Source organism: Dendrobates tinctorius, unplaced genomic scaffold (assembly GCF_039654945.1).
Source record: "Dendrobates tinctorius isolate UK_male_01 unplaced genomic scaffold, ASM3965494v1 ptg000342l, whole genome shotgun sequence".
Classification (NCBI taxonomy): Eukaryota; Metazoa; Chordata; class Amphibia; order Anura; family Dendrobatidae; genus Dendrobates; species Dendrobates tinctorius.
The window spans coordinates 1,510,399-1,533,602 of record NW_027362008.1 but is presented as its reverse complement, the minus strand read 5'-3'; the positions used below and the strand labels follow the sequence as shown (position 1 = coordinate 1,533,602).

The 23,204-nt window shown below is 51.1% G+C and overlaps 1 protein-coding gene across 1 annotated transcript in view; it reads right to left on the bottom strand.

The window, feature by feature from the left end:
• Positions 1-4,372: 4,372 nt before the first annotated feature.
• LOC141074936 (uncharacterized) overlaps positions 4,373-23,204 on the bottom strand; it is a 65,336-nt gene continuing 46,504 nt past the window's right edge. Inside the window, exons 5-9 of the mRNA XM_073562262.1 lie at positions 8,822-8,919; positions 8,665-8,743; positions 6,684-6,781; positions 6,431-6,545; positions 4,373-5,822 (exon numbers count right to left, since the gene is read on the bottom strand). Of these exons, the coding sequence (XP_073418363.1) occupies positions 4,789-5,822; positions 6,431-6,545; positions 6,684-6,781; positions 8,665-8,743; positions 8,822-8,919 (1,424 nt within the window). The 3' untranslated portion in view covers positions 4,373-4,788. The remainder of the gene's footprint in view (positions 5,823-6,430; positions 6,546-6,683; positions 6,782-8,664; positions 8,744-8,821; positions 8,920-23,204) is intronic.

Genomic DNA, 23,204 nt, shown 5'->3' with positions numbered 1-23,204 from the left:
CCAAGGTGGTTTTGTATCTTGCCGGCCCAAACCTCTCAATCAGCTCATCAACATGCAGCAACGGATATGCATCAAACATGGAGACTTAATTCATCTTCCTATAATCATTTCAGAATCTCATCATCGGGTTTTGGAACCAGGACAATTGGGCTAGACCATCCGCTCTTGGATTCCTCAATGATTTAGAGTTTCAACATACAACTTACTTGCCTGGAGATCAGCTCTCGTAGGGCCTTGGGAATTTGATAGGACTTCAAGTTCACCAGCACATGGAGTTCCGTCAGAAGGGAGATGTCCTTTTATGATGGGAATCACCTTATCAATCCTTTCCTGCATCTAAGCGACATGCTCGATGACGCTTTGGTGGGGTGTGACTGACTTCCCAGGTTTCTTTTGCTATATCAAGGAAACCCCGAAGATGTAGGCCAGACAAAAGTTTGAATGGAGAGAGCTCAGTAGAGGCCTGTGGAGCCTCCTGCCGGATAGAAAACTAGAGATACTGTAGGACACAGTCCCAGTCTTTACAGTCCTTTTCTATGGCCTTCCTAAGCATACTCTTCAATGTTTTATTGAATCTTTCCAGATTTCTGGAAGTTGTGTAATTTGCAGTGCCTTACACAGTTCCCTCATCGCCTTACTCATAAAGGATGGTGTTTGGTCGGTCAGGATTTCCCTCGGTAATCTTGTCCGAGAAAAAACGTGGACCAACTCACGGGCTGTTGTGAACTCTCTTAATCTGACTTTTGAGGCAGGGCTCCCTCTGGTGGATACTGCAGGTAGTGGAGCTGGTCAACATGATGTTAATCCAACAGCTGCAGAGGACGATTCGAGGAGTGGGGGTAGTGACTGGGCGTACATAAGCGCGCAGGCTTCTCTCAGTGGCTGCCGGTGATACTCCTTTCTTTGCTTATTGAGGATTTCTGTCTCCTGCCTGATCCTGCATTTTTTCAGCAAAGTGTCATTTGCCAAACCCTTTGCATCTGATTTTGCCTTGCTGTCAGGGGTCAGCTTGCTCCCCCTGGGGCTGCTGGCTCCTGCCCTGTATTTTGCATCTTGTGTTTGTTTGCTCAGTCCCCTGCTATATTAGCCTGTTGCTAGCCACCAGTTCACACCTGAGTGCTGATATGGTGGGGGCGAGGTTGTGCAAACCTCAGTATTTTTGTACATCAGTTGTGTTGGAATTGTTAGGTTTTTTGCGTGATTGCAGACAGTGCCTTTTCTGTCCTATCTAGTCAGTGTGGGCCCAATCATTTGCTCAGTCTATTTTCTGTCTGTGTCTGTGCTTCATCTTGTCTCACCGACAATATATGTTTGGGGGCTGTCTATTCCTTTGGGGATCTGCTCCGGGGCAGTTTAGATTTCACCTGTCTTTAGGCTTAGTTAGTCCTCCGGCTGTGACGAAGTGTCTAGGGCAGCGTAGGAACGCTCCACGGCTACTGCTAGTTGTGTTGTTAAGATCAGGGGTCTGCAATCCGCTGAGTGACCAACCTCTCTGGTGTTCTGGTGGCATAGCCTATTGCGCTCTCCTCCTCGGTGACCCATTCATAACGGGCTATATTTTATGTTGAGAGGAGTTTCTTAGGGGAACCGCTTCAGGGTACTGTGTAGCACAGTCCATGATGACTAATATATATTTATGCCCACGAGCAGATTTAACCAGGGCACTAACTAAGTCCATGGCAATTCTCTCAAACAGCACTTCTACTGTATGAAGGATAATGGCACAAGGGGATTTCGAAAGTGAGAGGTGGGGGGGTTAGCTGTCACGTGGGACAGGACCTGCAATACTTTAAGATTTCCTAATTATATCTGGGCCAACAGAACCCCTGCATGACCCGTTCTTCAGTTTTTTTCACCACCAGATGGGCACCCCACACATCTGAATGCGCCATGTCCAACACCCTTCATCTATAGGGTCCTGGTTCCAATAATTGAATAATTGTTCCACTATCTCCTCCCTCACTTTAGTAACCAGGTACAATAAGTACCCACTCAACATAAAATATGGAAACCTGGTGTCAGCCCCCGACTCCTAAAATACACCATTTATGATGGTTACATTGTTGAATGCTTCCCTTAGAGTTAGGTCCCTATATTGGGTGGATCCAAAATGTTCTCTGGTCACCTCTGCCTTAGGCATGTAGGCCTCAGGAGACACTATATTCTCATATCCCACAAGGATACAAAAGGAAAACCTGTCAGACTGGGTGTGGTGTTACTTTTTTTTTTTTTAGGGACAACCCATTTCTTATTCGAGCAACCGAGCGCTGTCCTCTTCTCCCACAGGTCCCAAAATAAACAAAAGTCCAGGCCTATGCTAATGGAAAGCATTAACTCCTGGATGCCGCCGATCTCGTGGAACTCAGTACCTTTGGCTGTTTCAATGTCCACTCTGGCCACAGGATAGTCTTTAGCATCCCCATGAATGCAGCATGCACCAACTTTCTTCCCAGGGATCAGCTGGAGGACGTGTGACCCTTCTGAGGGTCCTCAAACTCCCTGAATCTAGCAGTCCAGTTACTTGCCAATTATTTACCTTTACGGTACAAGCTTGTGACCCCTCACTGGGTGGACAGTTCACACTGCCAGATGCACAGTATGAACAGCAGTGTCCCATGCTACAGTCCATTTTCTCGGAGGTCAGGGGACAACATGCGGCTCTATGGCCTGTGATATTTCCAGAATATAATATTGTCAGCAGGGACCTTCGGCATTACCTCCCCTGCCCCTTTGGATGCCCCACCGACTTTTGGGTCTCTGCCCACTGTTGTGACCCACACTATGGAGTGGGCTCCTTTCCCAAGGAACCCTCGACCCCCTGATACCTCACGACCAGCTCATCAGCGATCTGGGGATCACACTGTGAAACCCAAGTCTGTATTGGCCTCGGAAGGGAATGTATGAAAATGTCCATCACCCCTCACTCTACCATCTTCAAAGGGGTAGAGGACTCTGGCTGCAATCATTTTTGGACCAGGTACAGTAGGCCACACATTTGAGAGCGAGGGGGTTTGTAATGCGCCCTGACAGTAATTGTCACCACCAAGATCACCATAATTTCAGTTTTTAGCTTGCCATATTCCTTGCAAGACCAAGTCATAATAGACATTCTGGGACTTCACTGTTAAGTATGGAGTCAGCAACTCTGCCCATTACTCTGGTGGAAGTTTCTTCCTCTCAGCAACCCTTAAAAAATGGTCAAAAAGGCCTCTATGTTGTCGCTCGGGGTTATTTTTTGCAGGGTGGAAAAATCGTCCACTGAACTTGGAGTCGGAGCTGTTGTCGTGCCAAGAACTGCTGCTGTGAGCAAATCGATCTGCTGCTGCAGTTGTCGGTGCTGGCATTGTTGCTGCTGCACCTGCTGCTGTAGTTGGATTTGTTGCATAAGCAGCATGTCTACTGATGTGCCATCTGTTGCTGCTGCTGGGCTTGTACCAGAATCAGGTCCTCCATTTCGTCGGACGTCGCTTACTGGCTTATGGCTGCCTTCACCAAAAACATGCAGAACCTCAGTAGCAGTCACACAGACTAATCTGATCAGTTTCTATGAAGAGGTAAGTTCCGGACTCGACCAAGGGAATGCAGTGGACGTGGTGTATATGGACTTTTCAAAAGCTTTTGATACGGTGCCACACAAAAGGTTGATACATAAAATGAGAACAATGGGGATAGGGGAAAATATGTGTAAGTGGGTTAAGAGCTGGCTCAGGGATAGGAAACAAAGGGTGGTTATTAATGGAGCACACACGGACTGGGTCACGGTTAGCAGTGGGGTACCACAGGGGTCAGTATTGGGCCCGCTTCTTTTTAACATATTTATTAATGACCTTGTAGGGGGCATAGAGAGTAGAATTTCAATATTTGCAGATGACACTAAACTCTGCAGGGTAATCAATACAGAGGAGGACAATTTTATATTACAGGAGGATTTATGTAAACTAGAAGCTTGGGCTGATAAATGGCAAATGAGCTTTAATGGGGATAAATGTAAGGTCATGCACTTAGGTAGAAAAAACAAGATGTTATATACACTAGTCTCCTTGATATTGTGTTGATCCAGGGAGCTAGTCTGATTGCCGTAAGTGGAGTCGGGAAGGAATTTTTTTCCCCAATGTGAAGCTTACTGTTTGCCACATGGTTTTTTTTTGCCTTCTTCTGGATCAACATGTTAGGGCAGGTTAGGGTAGGATATGGGTTAAACTAGATGGACTTAAAGTCTTCCTTCAACCTTAATTACTATGTTACTAATCCTCCACATCCAATGTGGGACACTTAATGTTTAGGTTTTTAAAGTGGTACCAAATCTAGTTATGGCATTTCTTTTCATAAATAAGAAAGTTTTGGATTTTTCCTTTAATAAATTACTGCAATGTTGATTTCTAAGTGAATTTATTCAGTTTCATCATCTTATTTATTTTTAGATTTTAATAATGTTTGAATAAAGATAAAAAACGGATATCTCCACATATCAAGAAAAACATATCACAAGGGTTTTTCATACAATTTTACAGATGATCACAAGCAATTTAAAAACATTTAAAAAAGTAAAACAAAAAAAAAAATCTTATTGGAGGATATTGCATCTAGATAAAATGATGCTTTAAAAAGCTTAGTCTGCTCTTACAAGGGGTATTCCTCCCATATGATTGGAGGTATTTGCTAGTATTATTATCATCACACCGTCTATATTTTTAGATAGGATCTAGATGGAATATCCATTTAAAGCATTTCTCACATTCCAAACAACAATGTGGTTTTCTTGTAAAAACATTATATACATATAGAACATCAAAGTGGCATCTCTCCTGTATGACTTCTTTGATGTTTGTAAAGACTCGATTTTTGAGCAAAATGTTTCCCACATTCTGAGCACGAATACGGCTTCTCACCTGTGTGAATTCTCTGATGTTTAACAAGACTTGATTTTTGGGCAAAACATTTCCCACATTCTGGACATGAATATGGCTTCTCTCCCGTGTGAATTCTCTGATGTGTAAGAAGGTTTGATTTCTTCAAAAAGCGTTTTGAACATAGTGAACATGAAAATGGCTTCTCTCCTGTGTGACTTCGATGATGATGCCTAAGACTGGCCTTTGTAATGAAAGATTTCCCACATTCTGTGCATGAATGCGGCTTCTCTCCTGTATGAATTTTCTGATGTTTTGCAAGATCTGATGGATGTGTAAAACATTTCCCACATTCTGAACATGAAAACGGCCTCTCTCCTGTGTGAATTTTCTGATGTTTAGCAACATCTGATTTACCTTTAAAACACTTTCCACATTCTGAACATGAATATGGTTTCTCTTCTGTATGAATTTTCTGATGTTTAACTAGATCGGATTTACCTGTAAAGCATTTCCCACACAGTGAACATAAATACGGCTTCTCCCCTGTGTGAATTCTTTCATGCCTAACAAGACTTGACTTATCTGTAAAAGACTTCTTGCATAGCAAACATGAAAATGGCTTCTCTCCTGTGTGAAATCTTTCATGTATAACAAGACTTGATTTATCTGTAAAGCTTTTAGCACATACTGAACAGGAGTATGGCTTCTCCCCAGTGTGAATTCTTCTGTGTGCATAAAGACTTGAGTTTTTTGTGAAGTGTTTTCCACACTGATCACATTGAAACCTTCTCTGACCTTCGCTTGTGGTAGGATTTTCATGGTTAGAATGATTAGGTGTTAGATCAACACTGTGAAGTCCTGAATTTACTTTAATGGTAATGATGTTTTCATCTGAAGAGTGCTGCTTTAGGTCTTCATCTTCATAATTTAACAATGCCATGAAGTTTCCCACAGAATTCTGAATGTGATTTCCTGTTAAGATTTAAAATGGATTTTATAAGTTTTCCTTTCAAGCCAAAGTAGATATTCAGAACATTACAATTCTGCTGAAGCAATCAAGGTAATTTTTTATTGTGCGCTAAAAACAATTGGTAACTATTGGAAGCCTACCTGTGCTTCTGTGTGTATGTAGTTCCAAATGTACTGATCTATGCTGAAGGATGTTTTTTTATCGAGAAATTTCAGGATACAGTATATCCGATATCTTGAGTACGTGCTGAACCCTCCACAAACAGTGCAGGCAGCATTCCAGCTAGACACATCTGCTCTGACACTCGTTTGAAAAAACCTGACACCCTATGCTTGTGTGACGTCACCAAAAACGGACAATGTTATTTGTAAGGATTCCTAAGCGATGGTCCAGAATTTGTTATGAGAACAGACCAATAGCAATGAGCCAGAGAGCCTCACTGATGCCGGTTCTCCAGAGATCTCTGACATTTTGTGGAGATCTCACATGGTCACAATTCTTTTAGTCATTTAGGCATTCTTTCACGGATTTTTTTTTTTTCATAAAATTCACTTTTTTGGAAGTTTAAGGTGAAACGCCTAAACTGACCTTGCACATTGTTATTACATACCTGTGGTAGCTTCGACTTCAGCTTCCTCCTTCCCGTCACTCACACATGGTTGATCCCCCCTCATCATCTCTTCTTCTGTCTCATCCTCTACTTTAATAATAATCAGATCTTCTGCCTGATGTAGCAGATATAACATTTAGTATAATATAAGAGACAAGTGGAAAAATAAGAAACCACCAAAATCTATGACCGTGGGACTAGAAGTGTCCTCCACAACTCATAGAGACCTGACACAGAGCTCAGCTCCACCTACATGAAGACTCTCCGGGACATTGTGACCTTCCTCTGGACAGTCCTTGGGATTCGGAAGACGGGGACATCTCTCTGGTGGATTTCCTTCCATGAGTCCATCTGTAGGAAACACACAGTGACGGAATAGATTGTGTCATGTGATGAGTGTCAAGAATATAATCACACAAAGTCAAAATATCACAGGCCGGGAAGGCCACGAGCATCACCCGCTGTGATCTTTGGAGTGAACAGCTCTCTACTGCCCGGACAATTACACGATTGGATGACGATCAACGGAGAAGGCCGCAGCCTGTTCCCACCACTAGACCAGTTATCTGAAGACTTAACGGTGAGCGTACTGCATATACACCTCCGGATTCCAACATATGGGATATGTGTATAAACCCCCGTATGGTCACCGCTAGCTCCACGATAGCCCCAAACTACTCGCTTCCACCAACAGATATATGGGCTGATTGGACTCCAGTTACAGGTAGCGTATGGCTTAAAGGCGCAGTTTACAGAACAGAAGGAACAGAACTATTACATTTTATATTTAATCCAAAGGGAGACAGTGTTTATGAAAAATACACGAAATATTTTACAAGGGGGACAAAACAATACAGCATAAACAGTACATAAAGTAAAAAGGATTAACAGGAGAACTAACTACACTGATCGCAGAGGCGACTCAGTTTAGCCGAAGGAGAGTGCTTTGATTGGCCGTTGCGTGAACAGGATTCATGCACACACGATATGTATCTCTCTACAGGAACCCAGATCATAATTCAGCTAGATCTTTTATAACACAATAAGTGCCACCCACACACCCCCCGTGATGACCTCACGTCAGCAGGGCTGTGGGCTGCTCTCAGCCCTTCAGGATTCTATGAAATCCCTACTTATGTGATAACTCCTCACTGGGCGATCGCAGAAGTTCAAGAGTGATGCCACATTTTTTATCGAGATTTTAAATTAGAGACCAAACATGGCCAAGCTGTTGGCAGTAATCTGGCCCCTGTGGCATTGGAGCCTTTTAGAGGGGGGTCATAGTTACGAGAAACTATTTATCTTTTTTTCCTGGATAGCCCCGATGCCGAAAATATATGTCTCAATAACATTGAATTTATACAAATTACCATATTCTACATTTTCTTTCAGAGACATACTGTGTGTCACAGGCGCAAGACTTCTCTGGGGGGGGACAAAGGTGTCTAGTGTACAAGTAAAATATTTCCCTTGAGTGGACAATAGGTTTCCTTCACTTTGCTATTTATGTGTAAATACAGGTACCCTTTTGCTATCTAACTCTCTGAAAAAGACTGCTCCTGCCTCAATTACCTGTCTATTGTATAGCTCTTTGTCTGTGCACAATATACATACAGTCTTTGTCTTACAAGAGGCTCTTACGTGTCAATTAAGCTGGTTCACTATTCAATTTCCTACTTGTATTAGTCTATTGTCAAAAGGCCCCTTTACATTTAGTGATGCACCAGCGATCCCAACAACGATACGACCCGGTCAGGATCGCTGGTGCATTGCTAAATGGTCGCTAGTGAGCTGCCACACAGGCAGATCTCACTAGCGATGCAGAAGCGGTCATTACTTACCTGTCAGACGCAGCGATGATGACGTCTTCCGCCTGCGTCCATGGTTCGCTCGTCGGCGCCAGCAGGAAGCTGACGACGAGAAATGGACCAGGCCGATCTCGCGCGATCAGCGATAGCCAGCAGGGGAGCCGGTCGGAGGTAAGTATCACATGTAGCGATATCGCTGCTGCCTCACAAAATCGGTGACGCTTTAGCGATATTGCTAGCGATATCGCTATGTGTAAAGGGCCCTTAAGTCTAGGAGATTGCTAGCTCCTATTCCCTTACTACAAATAGGAGAAGGAAAAAAGAGAGTGAGGCGGGATATCGGGGACCTCAGAGATTTTTAATGTTTTCAATGACAATGAGATGATGGGAGTAGTAGTAAGTGACATGACAGTCTCCCCTCCTCACCCTGCTGATCGTCCCATACATCCATTGACTCTTCTGCTTCATCGATAACCTCAACCTTAATATCAATCAGATCTTCACCCTAAAAAGTAAAATGTAAGATGAGCTCAGGTCCCATCACTTCATGGTCAGATGTTGTGGGGGCTTCAGTGTCATCTACCTGATGATCCTCCAGGATGGTGTGATTCTCCTCTGGACAGTCCTGGGGACACAGAGGACGGGGACATCTCTCTGGTGGATTTCTCCTCCTGGATCCATCTGTGGAGACACAGACTGAATACATGACCTGCCGTGTATCTGTCTATATATGAGACACGTCTCTCAACATTATTAATGCTGTGTTTCTATGATGGGCGCTCTGCACTGGCACAGGCTGCAGGACGGTAATGGCCAATGGCTAAGAAGAGAAAACAAATGGACAGGTGTCACTGTTCCTAGAGTGGACCCACTGGATCGCAGAAACGACCGACCCTGGGCGAGCTGGCCAGATGGAACCGACCCCTATACAGGGAGCGTAAGGGACAGGCCCAGGGGAGGGTATACCGCAACAGCTAGCACCAGAGAGCCGGCTCGTAGGAGACAGGAAGGATCACAGTAGCACACCAGGATCAAGACAGGACAGAGCGCACACTGGAAAGCGTACGGAGACCAGGAAAGAGCAGAGCGGGTACTGAGTAATGCACCGAGACCAGGACAGAGCAGAGCGTGCACTGAGTAATGCACAGAGACCAGGACAGAGCAGAGTGCGCACTGAGTAATGCACAGAGACCAGGACAGAGCAGAGCATGCACTGAGGAGTGCACAGAGACCAGGACAGTGCAGAGCGTGCACTGAGTAATGCACAAAGACCAGGACAGAGCAGAGCGTGCACTGAGGAGTGCACAGAGACCAGGACAGAGCAGAGCGTGCACTGAGTAATGCACAGAGACCAGGACAGAGCAGAGCGTGCACTGAGGAGTGCATAGAGACCAGGACAGAGCAGAGCGTGCACTGAGTAATGCACAGAGACCAGGACAGAGCAGAGTGCGCACTGAGTAATGCACAGAGACCAGGACAGAGCAGAGCGTGCACTGAGTAATGCACAGAGACCAGGACAGAGCAGAGCGTGCAGTGAGTAATGCACAGATACCAGGACAGAGCAGAGCGTGCACTGAGTAATGCACAGAGACCAGGACAGAGCAGAGCGTGCACTGAGTAATGCACAGAGACCAGGACAGAGCAGAGCGTGCACTGAGTAATGCACAGAGACCAGGACAGAGCAGAACGGGCACTGAGTAATGCACAGAGACAAGGACAGAGCAGAGCGGGCACTGAGTAATGCACAGAGACCAGGACAGAGCAGAGCACGCACTGAGTAGTACTAGTCTAAGACCAGGACAGAGCAGAGCGTGCACCGAGTAATGCACAGAGACCAGGACAGAGCAGAGCGTGCACTGAGTAATGCACAGAGACCAGGACAGAGCAGAGCGTGCACTGAGTAATGCACAGAGACCAGGACAGAGCAGAGCGTGCACTGAGTAATGCACAGAGACCAGGACAGAGCAGAGCGGGCACTGAGTAATGCACAGAGACCAGGACAGAGCAGAGCGTGCACTGAGTAATGCACAGAGACCAGGACAGAGCAGAGCAGGCACTGAGTAATGCCCAGAGACCAGGACAGAGCAGAGCGGGCACTGAGGAGTGCACAAAGACCAGGACAGAGCAGAGCGGGCACTGAGTAATGCACAGAGACCAGGAGAGAGAAGGGCGGGCACTGAGTAATGCACAGAGACCAGGACAGAGCAGAGCGGGCACTGAGTAATGCACAGAGACCAGGACAGAGCAGAGCGTGCACTGAGTAATGCACAGAGACCAGGACAGAGCAGAGCGGGCACTGAGTAATGCACAGAGACCAGGACAGAGCAGAGCGGGCACTGAGTAATGCACAGAGACCAGGACAGAGCAGAGCAGGCACTGAGTAATGCACAGAGACCAGGACAGAGCAGAGCGGGCACGGAGGAGTGCACGAAGACCAGGACAGAGCAGAGCGGGCACTGAGTAATGCACAGAGACCAGGACAGAGCAGAGCAGGCACGGAGTAATGCACAGAGACCAGGACAGAGCAGAGCGTGCACGGAGGAGTGCACAGAGACCAGGACAGAGCAGAGCGTGCACTGAGTAATGCACAGAGACCAGGACAGAGCAGAGCGTGCACTGAGTAATGCACAGAGACCAGGACAGAGCAGAGCGCGCACTGAGTAATGCACAGAGACCAGGACAGAGCAGAGCGCGCACTGAGTAATGCACAGAGACCAGGACAGAGCAGAGCGGGCACTGAGGAGTGCACAAAGACCAGGACAGAGCAGAGCGGGCACTGAGTAATGCACAGAGACCAGGACAGAGCAGAGCAGGCACTGAGTAATGCACAGAGACCAGGACAGAGCAGAGCGTGCACGGAGGAGTGCACAGAGACCAGGACAGAGCAGAGCGTGCACGGAGGAGTGCACAGAGACCAGGACAGAGCAGAGCGTGCACTGAGTAATGCACAGAGACCAGGACAGAGCAGAGCGTGCACTGAGTAATGCACAGAGACCAGGACAGAGCAGAACGGGCACTGAGTAATGCACAGAGACCAGGACAGAGCAGAGCATGCACTGAGTAATGCACAGAGACCAGGACAGAGCAGAACGGGCACTGAGTAATGCACAGAGACCAGGACAGAGCAGAGCGGGCACTGAGTAATGCACAGAGACCAGGACAGAGCAGAGCGGGCCTGAGAAGAGTACAGAGACCAGGACAGAGCAGAGCGGGCACTGAGTAATGCACAGAGACCAGGACATAGCAGAGCGGGCACTGAGAAGAGTACAGAGACCAAAAAAGAGCAACGTGTGCACTGAGTAATGCACAGAGACCAGGACAGAGCAGAGCGCGCACTGAGTAATATACAGAGACCAGGACAGAGCAGAGCGCGCACTGAGTAATGCACAGAGACCAGGACAGAGCAGAGCGCGCAGAGTAGTGCTCTAAGACCAGGACAGAGCAGAGCGGGCACTGAGTAATGCACAGAGACCAGGACAGAGCAGAGCGGGCACTGAGTAATGCACAGAGACCAGGACAGAGCAGAGCATGCACTGAGTAGTGCTCTAAGACCAGGACAGAGCAGAGCATGCACCGAGTAATGCACAGAGACCAGGACAGAGCAGAGTGCGCACGGAGTAATGCACAGAGACCAGGACAGAGCAGAGCGGGCACTGAGAAGTGCACAAAGATCAAGACAGAGCAGAGCGGGCACTGAGTAATGCACAGAGACCAGGACAGAGCAGAGCGGGCACTGAGTAATGGACAGAGTCCAGGACAGAGCAGAGCAGGCACTGAGTAATGCACAGAGACCAGGACAGAGCAGAGCACGCACTGAGTAATGCACAAAGATCAAGACAGAGCAGAGCGGGCACTGAGTAATGCACAGAGACCAGGACAGAGCAGAGCGGGCACTGAGTAATGCAGAGAGACCAGGACAGAGCAGAGCGGGCACTGAGTAATGCACAGAGTCCAGGACAGAGCAGAGCAGGCACTGAGTAATGCACAGAGACCAGGACAGAGCAGAGCGTGCACTGAGTAATGCACAGAGACCAGGACAGAGCAGAGCGGGCACTGAGTAATGCACAGAGACCAGGACAGAGCAGAGCGGGCACTGAGTAATGCACAGAGACCAGGACAGAGCAGAGCGGGAACTGAGGAGTGCACAAAGACCAGGACAGAGCAGAGCGTGCACTGAGTAATGCACAGAGACCAGGACAGAGCAGAGCGGGCACTGAGGAGTGCACAAAGACCAGGACAGAGCAGAGCGGGCACTGAGTAATGCACAGAGACCAGGACAGAGCAGAGCAGGCACTGAGTAATGCACAGAGACCAGGACAGAGCAGAGCGTGCACGGAGGAGTGCACAGAGACCAGCACAGAGCAGAGCGTGCACTGAGTAATGCACAGAGACTAGGACAGAGCAGAGCGTGCACTGAGTAATGCACAGACACCAGGACAGAGCAGAGCATGCACTGAGTAATGCACAGAGACCAGGACAGAGCAGAACGGGCACTGAGTAATGCACAGAGACCAGGACAGAGCAGAGCGGGCACTGAGTAATGCACAGAGACCAGGACAGAGCAGAGCGGGCACTGAGAAGAGTACAGAGACCAGGACAGAGCAGAGCGGGCACTGAGTAATGCACAGAGACCAGGACAGAGCAGAGCGCGCACTGAGTAATGCACAGAGACCAGGACATAGCAGAGCGCGCACTGAGAAGAGTACAGAGACCAGAAAAGAGCAACGTGTGCACTGAGTAATGCACAGAGACTAGGACAGAGCAGAGCGTGCACTGAGTAATGCACAGAGACCAGGACAGAGCAGAGCAGGCACTGAGTAATGCACAGAGACCAGGACAGAGCAGAGCGTGCACGGAGGAGTGCACAGAGACCAGGACAGAGCAGAGCGGGCACTGAGTAATGCACAGAGACCAGGACAGAGCAGAGCAGGCACTGAGTAATGCACAGAGACCAGGACAGAGCAGAGCGTGCACGGAGGAGTGCACAGAGACCAGCACAGAGCAGAGCGTGCACTGAGTAATGCACAGAGACTAGGACAGAGCAGAGCGTGCACTGAGTAATGCACAGAGACCAGGACAGAGCAGAGCATGCACTGAGTAATGCACAGAGACCAGGACAGAGCAGAACGGGCACTGAGTAATGCACAGAGACCAGGACAGAGCAGAGCGGGCACTGAGTAATGCACAGAGACCAGGACAGAGCAGAGCGGGCACTGAGAAGAGTACAGAGACCAGGACAGAGCAGAGCGGGCACTGAGTAATGCACAGAGACCAGGACAGAGCAGAGCGCGCACTGAGTAATGCACAGAGACCAGGACAGAGCAGAGCGCGCACTGAGTAATGCACAGAGACCAGGAAATAGCAGAGCGGGCACTGAGAAGAGTACAGAGACCAGAAAAGAGCAACGTGTGCACTGAGTAATGCACAGAGACCAGGACAGAGCAGAGCGCGCACTGAGTAATGCACAGAGACCAGGACAGAGCAGAGCGCGCACTGAGTAATGCACAGAGACCAGGACAGAGCAGAGCGCGCAGAGTAGTGCTCTAAGACCAGGGCAGAGCAGAGCGGGCACTGAGTAATGCACAGAGACCAGGACAGAGCAGAGCATGCACTGAGTAGTGCTCTAAGACCAGGACAGAGCAGAGCGTGCACCGAGTAATGCACAGAGACCAGGACAGAGCAGAGCGTGCACTGAGTAATGCACAGAGACCAGGACAGAGCAGAGCATGCACTGAGTAATGCACAGAGACCAGGACAGAGCAGAACGGGCACTGAGTAATGCACAGAGACCAGGACAGAGCAGAGCGGGCACTGAGTAATGCACAGAGACCAGGACAGAGCAGAGCGGGCACTGAGAAGAGTACAGAGACCAGGACAGAGCAGAGCGGGCACTGAGTAATGCACAGAGACCAGGACAGAGCAGAGCGCGCACTGAGTAATGCACAGAGACCAGGACAGAGCAGAGCGCGCACTGAGTAATGCACAGAGACCAGGACATAGCAGAGCGGGCACTGAGAAGAGTACAGAGACCAGAAAAGAGCAACGTGTGCACTGAGTAATGCACAGAGACCAGGACAGAGCAGAGCGCGCACTGAGTAATGCACAGAGACCAGGACAGAGCAGAGCGCGCACTGAGTAATGCACAGAGACCAGGACAGAGCAGAGCGCGCAGAGTAGTGCTCTAAGACCAGGGCAGAGCAGAGCGGGCACTGAGTAATGCACAGAGACCAGGACAGAGCAGAGCATGCACTGAGTAGTGCTCTAAGACCAGGACAGAGCAGAGCGTGCACCGAGTAATGCACAGAGACCAGGACAGAGCAGAGTGCGCACTGAGTAATGCACAGAGACCAGGACAGAGCAGAGCGTGCACTGAGTAATGCACAGAGACCAGGACAGAGCAGAGCAGGCACTGAGTAATGCACAGAGACCAGGACAGAGCAGAGCGGACACTGAGGAGTGCACGAAGACCAGGACAGAGCAGAGCGGGCACTGAGTAATGCACAGAGACCAGGACAGAGCAGAGCAGGCACTGAGTAATGCACAGAGACCAGGACAGAGCAGAGCGTGCACGGAGGAGTGCACAGAGACCAGGACAGAGCAGAGCGTGCACTGAGTAATGCACAGAGACCAGGACAGAGCAGAGCGTGCACTGAGTAATGCACAGAGACCAGGACAGAGCAGAGCGCGCACTGAGTAATGCACAGAGACCAGGACAGAGCAGAGCGCGCACTGAGTAATGCACAGAGACCAGGACAGAGCAGAGCGGGCACTGAGGAGTGCACAAAGACCAGGACAGAGCAGAGCGGGCACTGAGTAATGCACAGAGACCAGGACAGAGCAGAGTGGGCACTGAGTAATGCACAGAGACCAGGACAGAGCAGAGCGTGCACGGAGGAGTGCACAGAGACCAGGACAGAGCAGAGCGTGCACGGAGGAGTGCACAGAGACCAGGACAGAGCAGAGCGTGCACTGAGTAATGCACAGAGACCAGGACAGAGCAGAGCGTGCACTGAGTAATGCACAGAGACCAGGACAGAGCAGAACGGGCACTGAGTAATGCACAGAGACCAGGACAGAGCAGAGCATGCACTGAGTAATGCACAGAGACCAGGACAGAGCAGAACGGGCACTGAGTAATGCACAGAGACTAGGACAGAGCAGAGCGGGCACTGAGTAATGCACAGAGACCAGGACAGAGCAGAGCGGGCACTGAGTAATGCACAGAGACCAGGACAGAGCAGAGCGGGCACTGAGAAGAGTACAGAGACCAGGACAGAGCAGAGCGGGCACTGAGTAATGCACAGAGACCAGGACAGAGCAGAGCGTGCACTGAGTAATGCACAGAGACCAGGACATAGCAGAGCGGGCACTGAGAAGAGTACAGAGACCAGAAAAGAGCAACGTGTGCACTGAGTAATGCACAGAGACCAGGACAGAGCAGAGCGCGCACTGAGTAATACACAGAGACCAGGACAGAGCAGAGCGCGCACTGAGTAATGCACAGAGACCAGGACAGAGCAGAGCGCGCAGAGTAGTGCTCTAAGACCAGGACAGAGCAGAGCGGGCACTGAGTAATGCACAGAGACCAGGACAGAGCAGAGCGGGCACTGAGTAATGCACAGAGACCAGGACAGAGCAGAGCATGCACTGAGTAGTGCTCTAAGACCAGGACAGAGCAGAGCATGCACCGAGTAATGCACAGAGACCAGGACAGAGCAGAGTGCGCACTGAGTAATGCACAGAGACCAGGACAGAGCAGAGCGTGCACTGAGTAATGCACAGAGACCAGGACAGAGCAGAGCGGGCACTGAGAAGTGCACAAAGATCAAGACAGAGCAGAGCGGGCACTGAGTAATGCACAGAGACCAGGACAGAGCAGAGCGGGCACTGAGTAATGGACAGAGTCCAGGACAGAGCAGAGCAGGCACTGAGTAATGCACAGAGACCAGGACAGAGCAGAGCATGCACTGAGTAATGCACAAAGATCAAGACAGAGCAGAGCGGGCACTGAGTAATGCACAGAGACCAGGACAGAGCAGAGCGGGCAATGAGTAATGCACAGAGTCCAGGACAGAGCAGAGCGGGCACTGAGTAATGCACAGAGACCAGGACAGAGCAGAGCGGGCACTGAGTAATGCACAGAGACCAGGACAGAGCAGAGCGTGCACTGAGTAATGCACAGAGACCAGGACAGAGCAGAGCGTGCACTGAGTAATGCACAGAGACCAGGACAGAGCAGAGCGGGCACTGAGTAATGCACAGAGACCAGGACAGAGCAGAGCGGGCACTGAGGAGTGCACAAAGACCAGGACAGAGCAGAGCGTGCACTGAGTAATGCACAGAGACCAGGACAGAGCAGAGCGGGCACTGAGGAGTGCACAAAGACCAGGACAGAGCAGAGCGGGCACTGAGTAATGCACAGAGACCAGGACAGAGCAGAGCAGGCACTGAGTAATGCACAGAGACCAGGACAGAGCAGAGCGTGCACGGAGGAGTGCACAGAGACCAGCACAGAGCAGAGCGTGCACTGAGTAATGCACAGAGACTAGGACAGAGCAGAGCGTGCACTGAGTAATGCACAGAGACCAGGACAGAGCAGAGCATGCACTGAGTAATGCACAGAGACCAGGACAGAGCAGAACGGGCACTGAGTAATGCACAGAGACCAGGACAGAGCAGAGCGGGCACTGAGTAATGCACAGAGACCAGGACAGAGCAGAGCGGGCACTGAGAAGAGTACAGAGACCAGGACAGAGCAGAGCGGGCACTGAGTAATGCACAGAGACCAGGACAGAGCAGAGCGCGCACTGAGTAATGCACAGAGACCAGGACATAGCAGAGCGGGCACTGAGAAGAGTACAGAGACCAGAAAAGAGCAACGTGTGCACTGAGTAATGCACAGAGACTAGGACAGAGCAGAGCGTGCACTGAGTAATGCACAGAGACCAGGACAGAGCAGAGCAGGCACTGAGTAATGCACAGAGACCAGGACAGAGCAGAGCGTGCACGGAGGAGTGCACAGAGACCAGGACAGAGCAGAGCGGGCACTGAGTAATGCACAGAGACCAGGACAGAGCAGAGCAGGCACTGAGTAATGCACAGAGACCAGGACAGAGCAGAGCGTGCACGGAGGAGTGCACAGAGACCAGCACAGAGCAGAGCGTGCACTGAGTAATGCACAGAGACTAGGACAGAGCAGAGCGTGCACTGAGTAATGCACAGAGACCAGGACAGAGCAGAGCATGCACTGAGTAATGCACAGAGACCAGGACAGAGCAGAACGGGCACTGAGTAATGCACAGAGACCAGGACAGAGCAGAGCGGGCACTGAGTAATGCACAGAGACCAGGACAGAGCAGAGCGGGCACTGAGAAGAGTACAGAGACCAGGACAGAGCAGAGCGGGCACTGAGTAATGCACAGAGACCAGGACAGAGCAGAGCGCGCACTGAATAATGCACAGAGACCAGGACATAGCAGAGCGGGCACTGAGAAGAGTACAGAGACCAGAAAAGAGCAACGTGTGCACTGAGTAATGCACAGAGACCAGGACAGAGCAGAGCGCGCACTGAGTAATGCACAGAGACCAGGACAGAGCAGAGCGCGCAGAGTAGTGCTCTAAGACCAGGGCAGAGCAGAGCGGGCACTGAGTAATGCACAGAGACCAGGACAGAGCAGAGCGGGCACTGAGTAATGCACAGAGACCAGGACAGAGCAGAGCATGCACTGAGTAATGCACAGAGACCAGGACAGAGCAGAGCGCGCACTGAGTAATGCACAGAGACCAGGACAGAGCAGAGCGCGCAGAGTAGTGCTCTAAGACCAGGACAGAGCAGAGCGTGCACCGAGTAATGCACAGAGACCAGGACAGAGCAGAGTGCGCACTGAGTAATGCACAGAGACCAGGACAGAGCAGAGCGTGCACTGAGTAATGCACAGAGACCAGGACAGAGCAGAGCGGACACAGAGAAGTGCACAAAGATCAAGACAGAGCAGAGCGGGCACTGAGTAATGCACAGAGTCCAGGACAGAGCAGAGCAGGCACTGAGTAATGCACAGAGACCAGGACAGAGCAGAGCGCGCACTGAGTAATGCCGAGACCAGGACAAAGCAGAGCGCGCAGAGTAGTGCTCTAAGACCAGGACAGATCAGAGCGGGCACTGAGTAATGCACAGAGACCAGGACAGAGCAGAGCGGGCACTGTGTAATGCACAGAGACCAGGACAGAGCAGAGCGGGCACTGAGTAATGCACAGAGACCAGGACAGAGCAGAGCATGCACTGAGTAATGCACAAAGATCAAGACAGAGCAGAGCGGGCACTGAGAAGTGCACAAAGATCAAGACAGAGCAGAGCGGGCACTGAGTAATGCACAGAGACCAGGACAGAGCAGAGCGGGCACTGAGTAATGCACAGAGTCCAGGACAGAGCAGAGCAGGCACTGAGTAATGCACAGAGACCAGGACAGAGCAGAGCGGGCACTGAGTAATGCACAGAGACCAGGACAGAGCAGAGCGGGCACTGAGTAATGCACAGAGACCAGGACAGAGCAGAGCATGCACTGAGTAGTGCTCTAAGACCAGGACAGAGCAGAGCGTGCACCGAGTAATGCACAGAGACCAGGACAGAGCAGAGTGCACACTGAGTAATGCACAGAGACCAGGACAGAGCAGAGCGTGCACTGAGTAATGCACAGAGTCCAGGACAGAGCAGAGCGTGCACTGAGTAATGCACAGAGACCAGGACAGAGCAGAGCATGCACTGAGTAATGCACAAAGATCAAGACAGAGCAGAGCAGGCACTGAGTAATGCACAGAGACCAGGACAGAGCAGAGCGGGCACTGAGTAATGCACAGAGACCAGGACAGAGCAGAGCGGGCACTGAGTAATGCACAGAGTCCAGGACAGAGCAGAGCGGGCACTGAGTAATGCACAGAGACCAGGACAGAGCAGAGCGGGCACTGAGTAATGTACAGAGACCAGGACAGAGCAGAGCGGGCACTGAGTAATGCACAGAGTCCAGGACAGAGCAGAGCGGGCACTGAGTAATGCACAGAGACCAGGACAGAGCAGAGCGGGCACTGAGTAATGCACAGAGACCAGGACAGAGCAGAGCGTGCACTGAGTAATGCACAGAGACCAGGACAGAGCAGAGCGGGCACTGAGAAGAGTACAGAGACCAGGACAGAGCAAAGCGGGCACTGAGAAGAGTACAGAGACCAGGACAGAGCAGAGCATGCACTGAGTAATGCACAGAGACCAGGACAGAGCAGAGCAGGCACTGAGTAATGCACAGAGACCAGGACAGAGCAGAGCAGGCACTGAGTAATGCACAAAGATCAAGACAGAGCAGAGCATGCACTGAGTAATGCACAGAGACCAGGACAGAGCAGAGCGGGCACTGAATAATGCACAAAGATCAAGACAGAGCAGAGCGGGCACTGAGTAATGCACAGAGTCCAGGACAGAGCAGAGCGGGCACTGAGTAATGCACAGAGACCAGGACAGAGCAGAGCGGGCACTGAGTAATGCACAGAGACCAGGACAGAGCAGAGCGGGCACTGAGTAATGCACAGAGAACAGGACAGAGCAGAGCGGGCACTGAGTAATGCACAGAGAACAGGACAGAGCAGAGCGGGCACTGAGTAATGCACAGAGACCAGGACAGAGCAGAGCGGGCACTGAGTAATGCACAGAGTCCAGGACAGAGCAGAGCGGGCACTGAGTAATGCACAGAGACCAGGACAGAGCAGAGCGGGCACTGAGTAATGCACAGAGACCAGGACAGAGCAGAGCGTGCACTGAGTAATGCACAGAGACCAGGACAGAGCAGAGCGGGCACTGAGTAATGCACAGAGACCAGGACAGAGCAGAGCGGGCACTGAGTAATGCACAGAGTCCAGGACAGAGCAGAGCGGGCACTGAGTAATGCACAGAGACCAGGACAGAGCAGAGCGGGCACTGAGTAATGCACAGAGACCAGGACAGAGCAGAGCGGGCACTGAGTAATGCACAGAGAACAGGACAGAGCAGAGCGGGCACTGAGTAATGCACAGAGACCAGGACAGAGCAGAGCGGGCACTGAGTAATGCACAGAGTCCAGGACAGAGCAGAGCGGGCACTGAGTAATGCACAGAGACCAGGACAGAGCAGAGCAGGCACTGAGTAATGCACAGAGACCAGGACAGAGCAGAGCGTGCACTGAGTAATGCACAGAGTCCAGGACAGAGCAGAGCGGGCACTGAGTAATGCACAGAGACCAGGACAGAGCAGAGCGGGCACTGAGTAATGCACAGAGACCAGGACAGAGCAGAGCGGGCACTGAGTAATGCACAGAGAACAGGACAGAGCAGAGCGGGCACTGAGTAATGCACAGAGAACAGGACAGAGCAGAGCGGGCACTGAGTAATGCACAGAGACCAGGACAGAGCAGAGCGGGCACTGAGTAATGCACAGAGACCAGGACAGAGCAGAGCGCGCACTGAGTAATGCACAGAGACCAGGACAGAGCAGAGCGGGCACTGAGTAATGCACAGAGACCAGGACAGAGCAGAGCGGGCACTGAGTAATGCACAGAGACCAGGACAGAGCAGAGCGGGCACTGAGTAATGCACAGAGACCAGGACAGAGCAGAGCGGGCACTGAGTAATGCACAGAGACCAGGACAGAGCAGAGCGGGCACTGAGTAATGCACAGAGACCAGGACAGAGCAGAGCGGGCACTGAGTAATGCACAGAGACCAGGACAGAGCAGAGCGGGCACTGAGTAATGCACAGAGACCAGGACAGAGCAGAGCGGGCACTGAGTAATGCACAGAGACCAGGACAGAGCAGAGCGGGCACTGAGTAATGCACAGAGACCAGGACAGAGCAGAGCGGGCACTGAGTAATGCACAGAGACCAGGACAGAGCAGAGCGGGCACTGAGTAATGCACAGAGACCAGGACAGAGCAGAGCGCGCACTGAGTAATGCACAGAGACCAGGACAGAGCAGAGCAGGCACTGAGTAATGCACAGAGACCAGGACAGAGCAGAGCATGCACTGAGTAATGCACAAAGATCAAGACAGAGCAGAGCAGGCACTGAGTAATGCACAGAGACCAGGACAGAGCAGAGCGGGCACTGAGTAATGCACAGAGACCAGGACAGAGCAGAGCGGGCACTGAGTAATGCACAGAGTCCAGGACAGAGCAGAGCGGGCACTGAGTAATGCACAGAGACCAGGACAGAGCAGAGCGGGCACTGAGTAATGTACAGAGACCAGGACAGAGCAGAGCGGGCACTGAGTAATGCACAGAGTCCAGGACAGAGCAGAGCGGGCACTGAGTAATGCACAGAGACCAGGACAGAGCAGAGCGGGCACTGAGTAATGCACAGAGACCAGGACAGAGCAGAGCGTGCACTGAGTAATGCACAGAGACCAGGACAGAGCAGAGCAGGCACTGAGTAATGCACAGAGACCAGGACAGAGCAGAGCAGGCACTGAGTAATGCACAAAGATCAAGACAGAGCAGAGCATGCACTGAGTAATGCACAGAGACCAGGACAGAGCAGAGCGGGCACTGAATAATGCACAAAGATCAAGACAGAGCAGAGCGGGCACTGAGTAATGCACAGAGTCCAGGACAGAGCAGAGCGGGCACTGAGTAATGCACAGAGACCAGGACAGAGCAGAGCGGGCACTGAGTAATGCACAGAGACCAGGACAGAGCAGAGCGGGCACTGAGTAATGCACAGAGAACAGGACAGAGCAGAGCGGGCACTGAGTAATGCACAGAGAACAGGACAGAGCAGAGCGGGCACTGAGTAATGCACAGAGAACAGGACAGAGCAGAGCGGGCACTGAGTAATGCACAGAGAACAGGACAGAGCAGAGCGGGCACTGAGTAATGCACAGAGAACAGGACAGAGCAGAGCGGGCACTGAGTAATGCACAGAGAACAGGACAGAGCAGAGCGGGCACTGAGTAATGCACAGAGAACAGGACAGAGCAGAGCGGGCACTGAGTAATGCACAGAGACCAGGACAGAGCAGAGCGGGCACTGAGTAATGCACAGAGAACAGGACAGAGCAGAGCGGGCACTGAGTAATGCACAGAGAACAGGACAGAGCAGAGCGGGCACTGAGTAATGCACAGAGACCAGGACAGAGCAGAGCAGGCACTGAGTAATGCACAGAGACCAGGACAGAGCAGAGCGGGCACTGAGTAATGCACAGAGACCAGGACAGAGCAGAGCGGGCACTGAGTAATGCACAGAGACCAGGACAGAGCAGAGCAGGCACTGAGTAATGCACAGAGACCAGGACAGAGCAGAGCGGGCACTGAGTAATGCACAGAGAACAGGACAGAGCAGAGCGGGCACTGAGTAATGCACAGAGAACAGGACAGAGCAGAGCGGGCACTGAGTAATGCACAGAGACCAGGACAGAGCAGAGCAGGCACTGAGTAATGCACAGAGACCAGGACAGAGCAGAGCGGCACTGAGTAATGCACAGAGACCAGGACAGAGCAGAGCGCGCACTGAGTAATGCACAGAGACCAGGACAGAGCAGAGCGGGCACTGAGTAATGCACAGAGACCAGGACAGAGCAGAGCGGGCACTGAGTAATGCACAGAGACCAGGACAGAGCAGAGCGGGCACTGAGTAATGCACAGAGACCAGGACAGAGCCGAGCGGGCACTGAGTAATGCACAGAGACCAGGACAGAGCAGAGCGTGCACTGAGTAATGCACAGAGACCAGGACAGAGCAGAGCACACACTGAGGTGAGCACTGGGATCTGAGAAACCATCAGCACAGAGCAAGTACTAGAGTAATAATCAGGCGCCATCGCAAGGGGGAAGCCACCTGAAATACCTGGCACCGGACACAGAGGACGCAAACACTTCCAATTCAGGACACAGGCTGCAGCATAACGCATCCAGAGCAGTACCACCAGCACCACACACTCACACACTCTCTCACACAC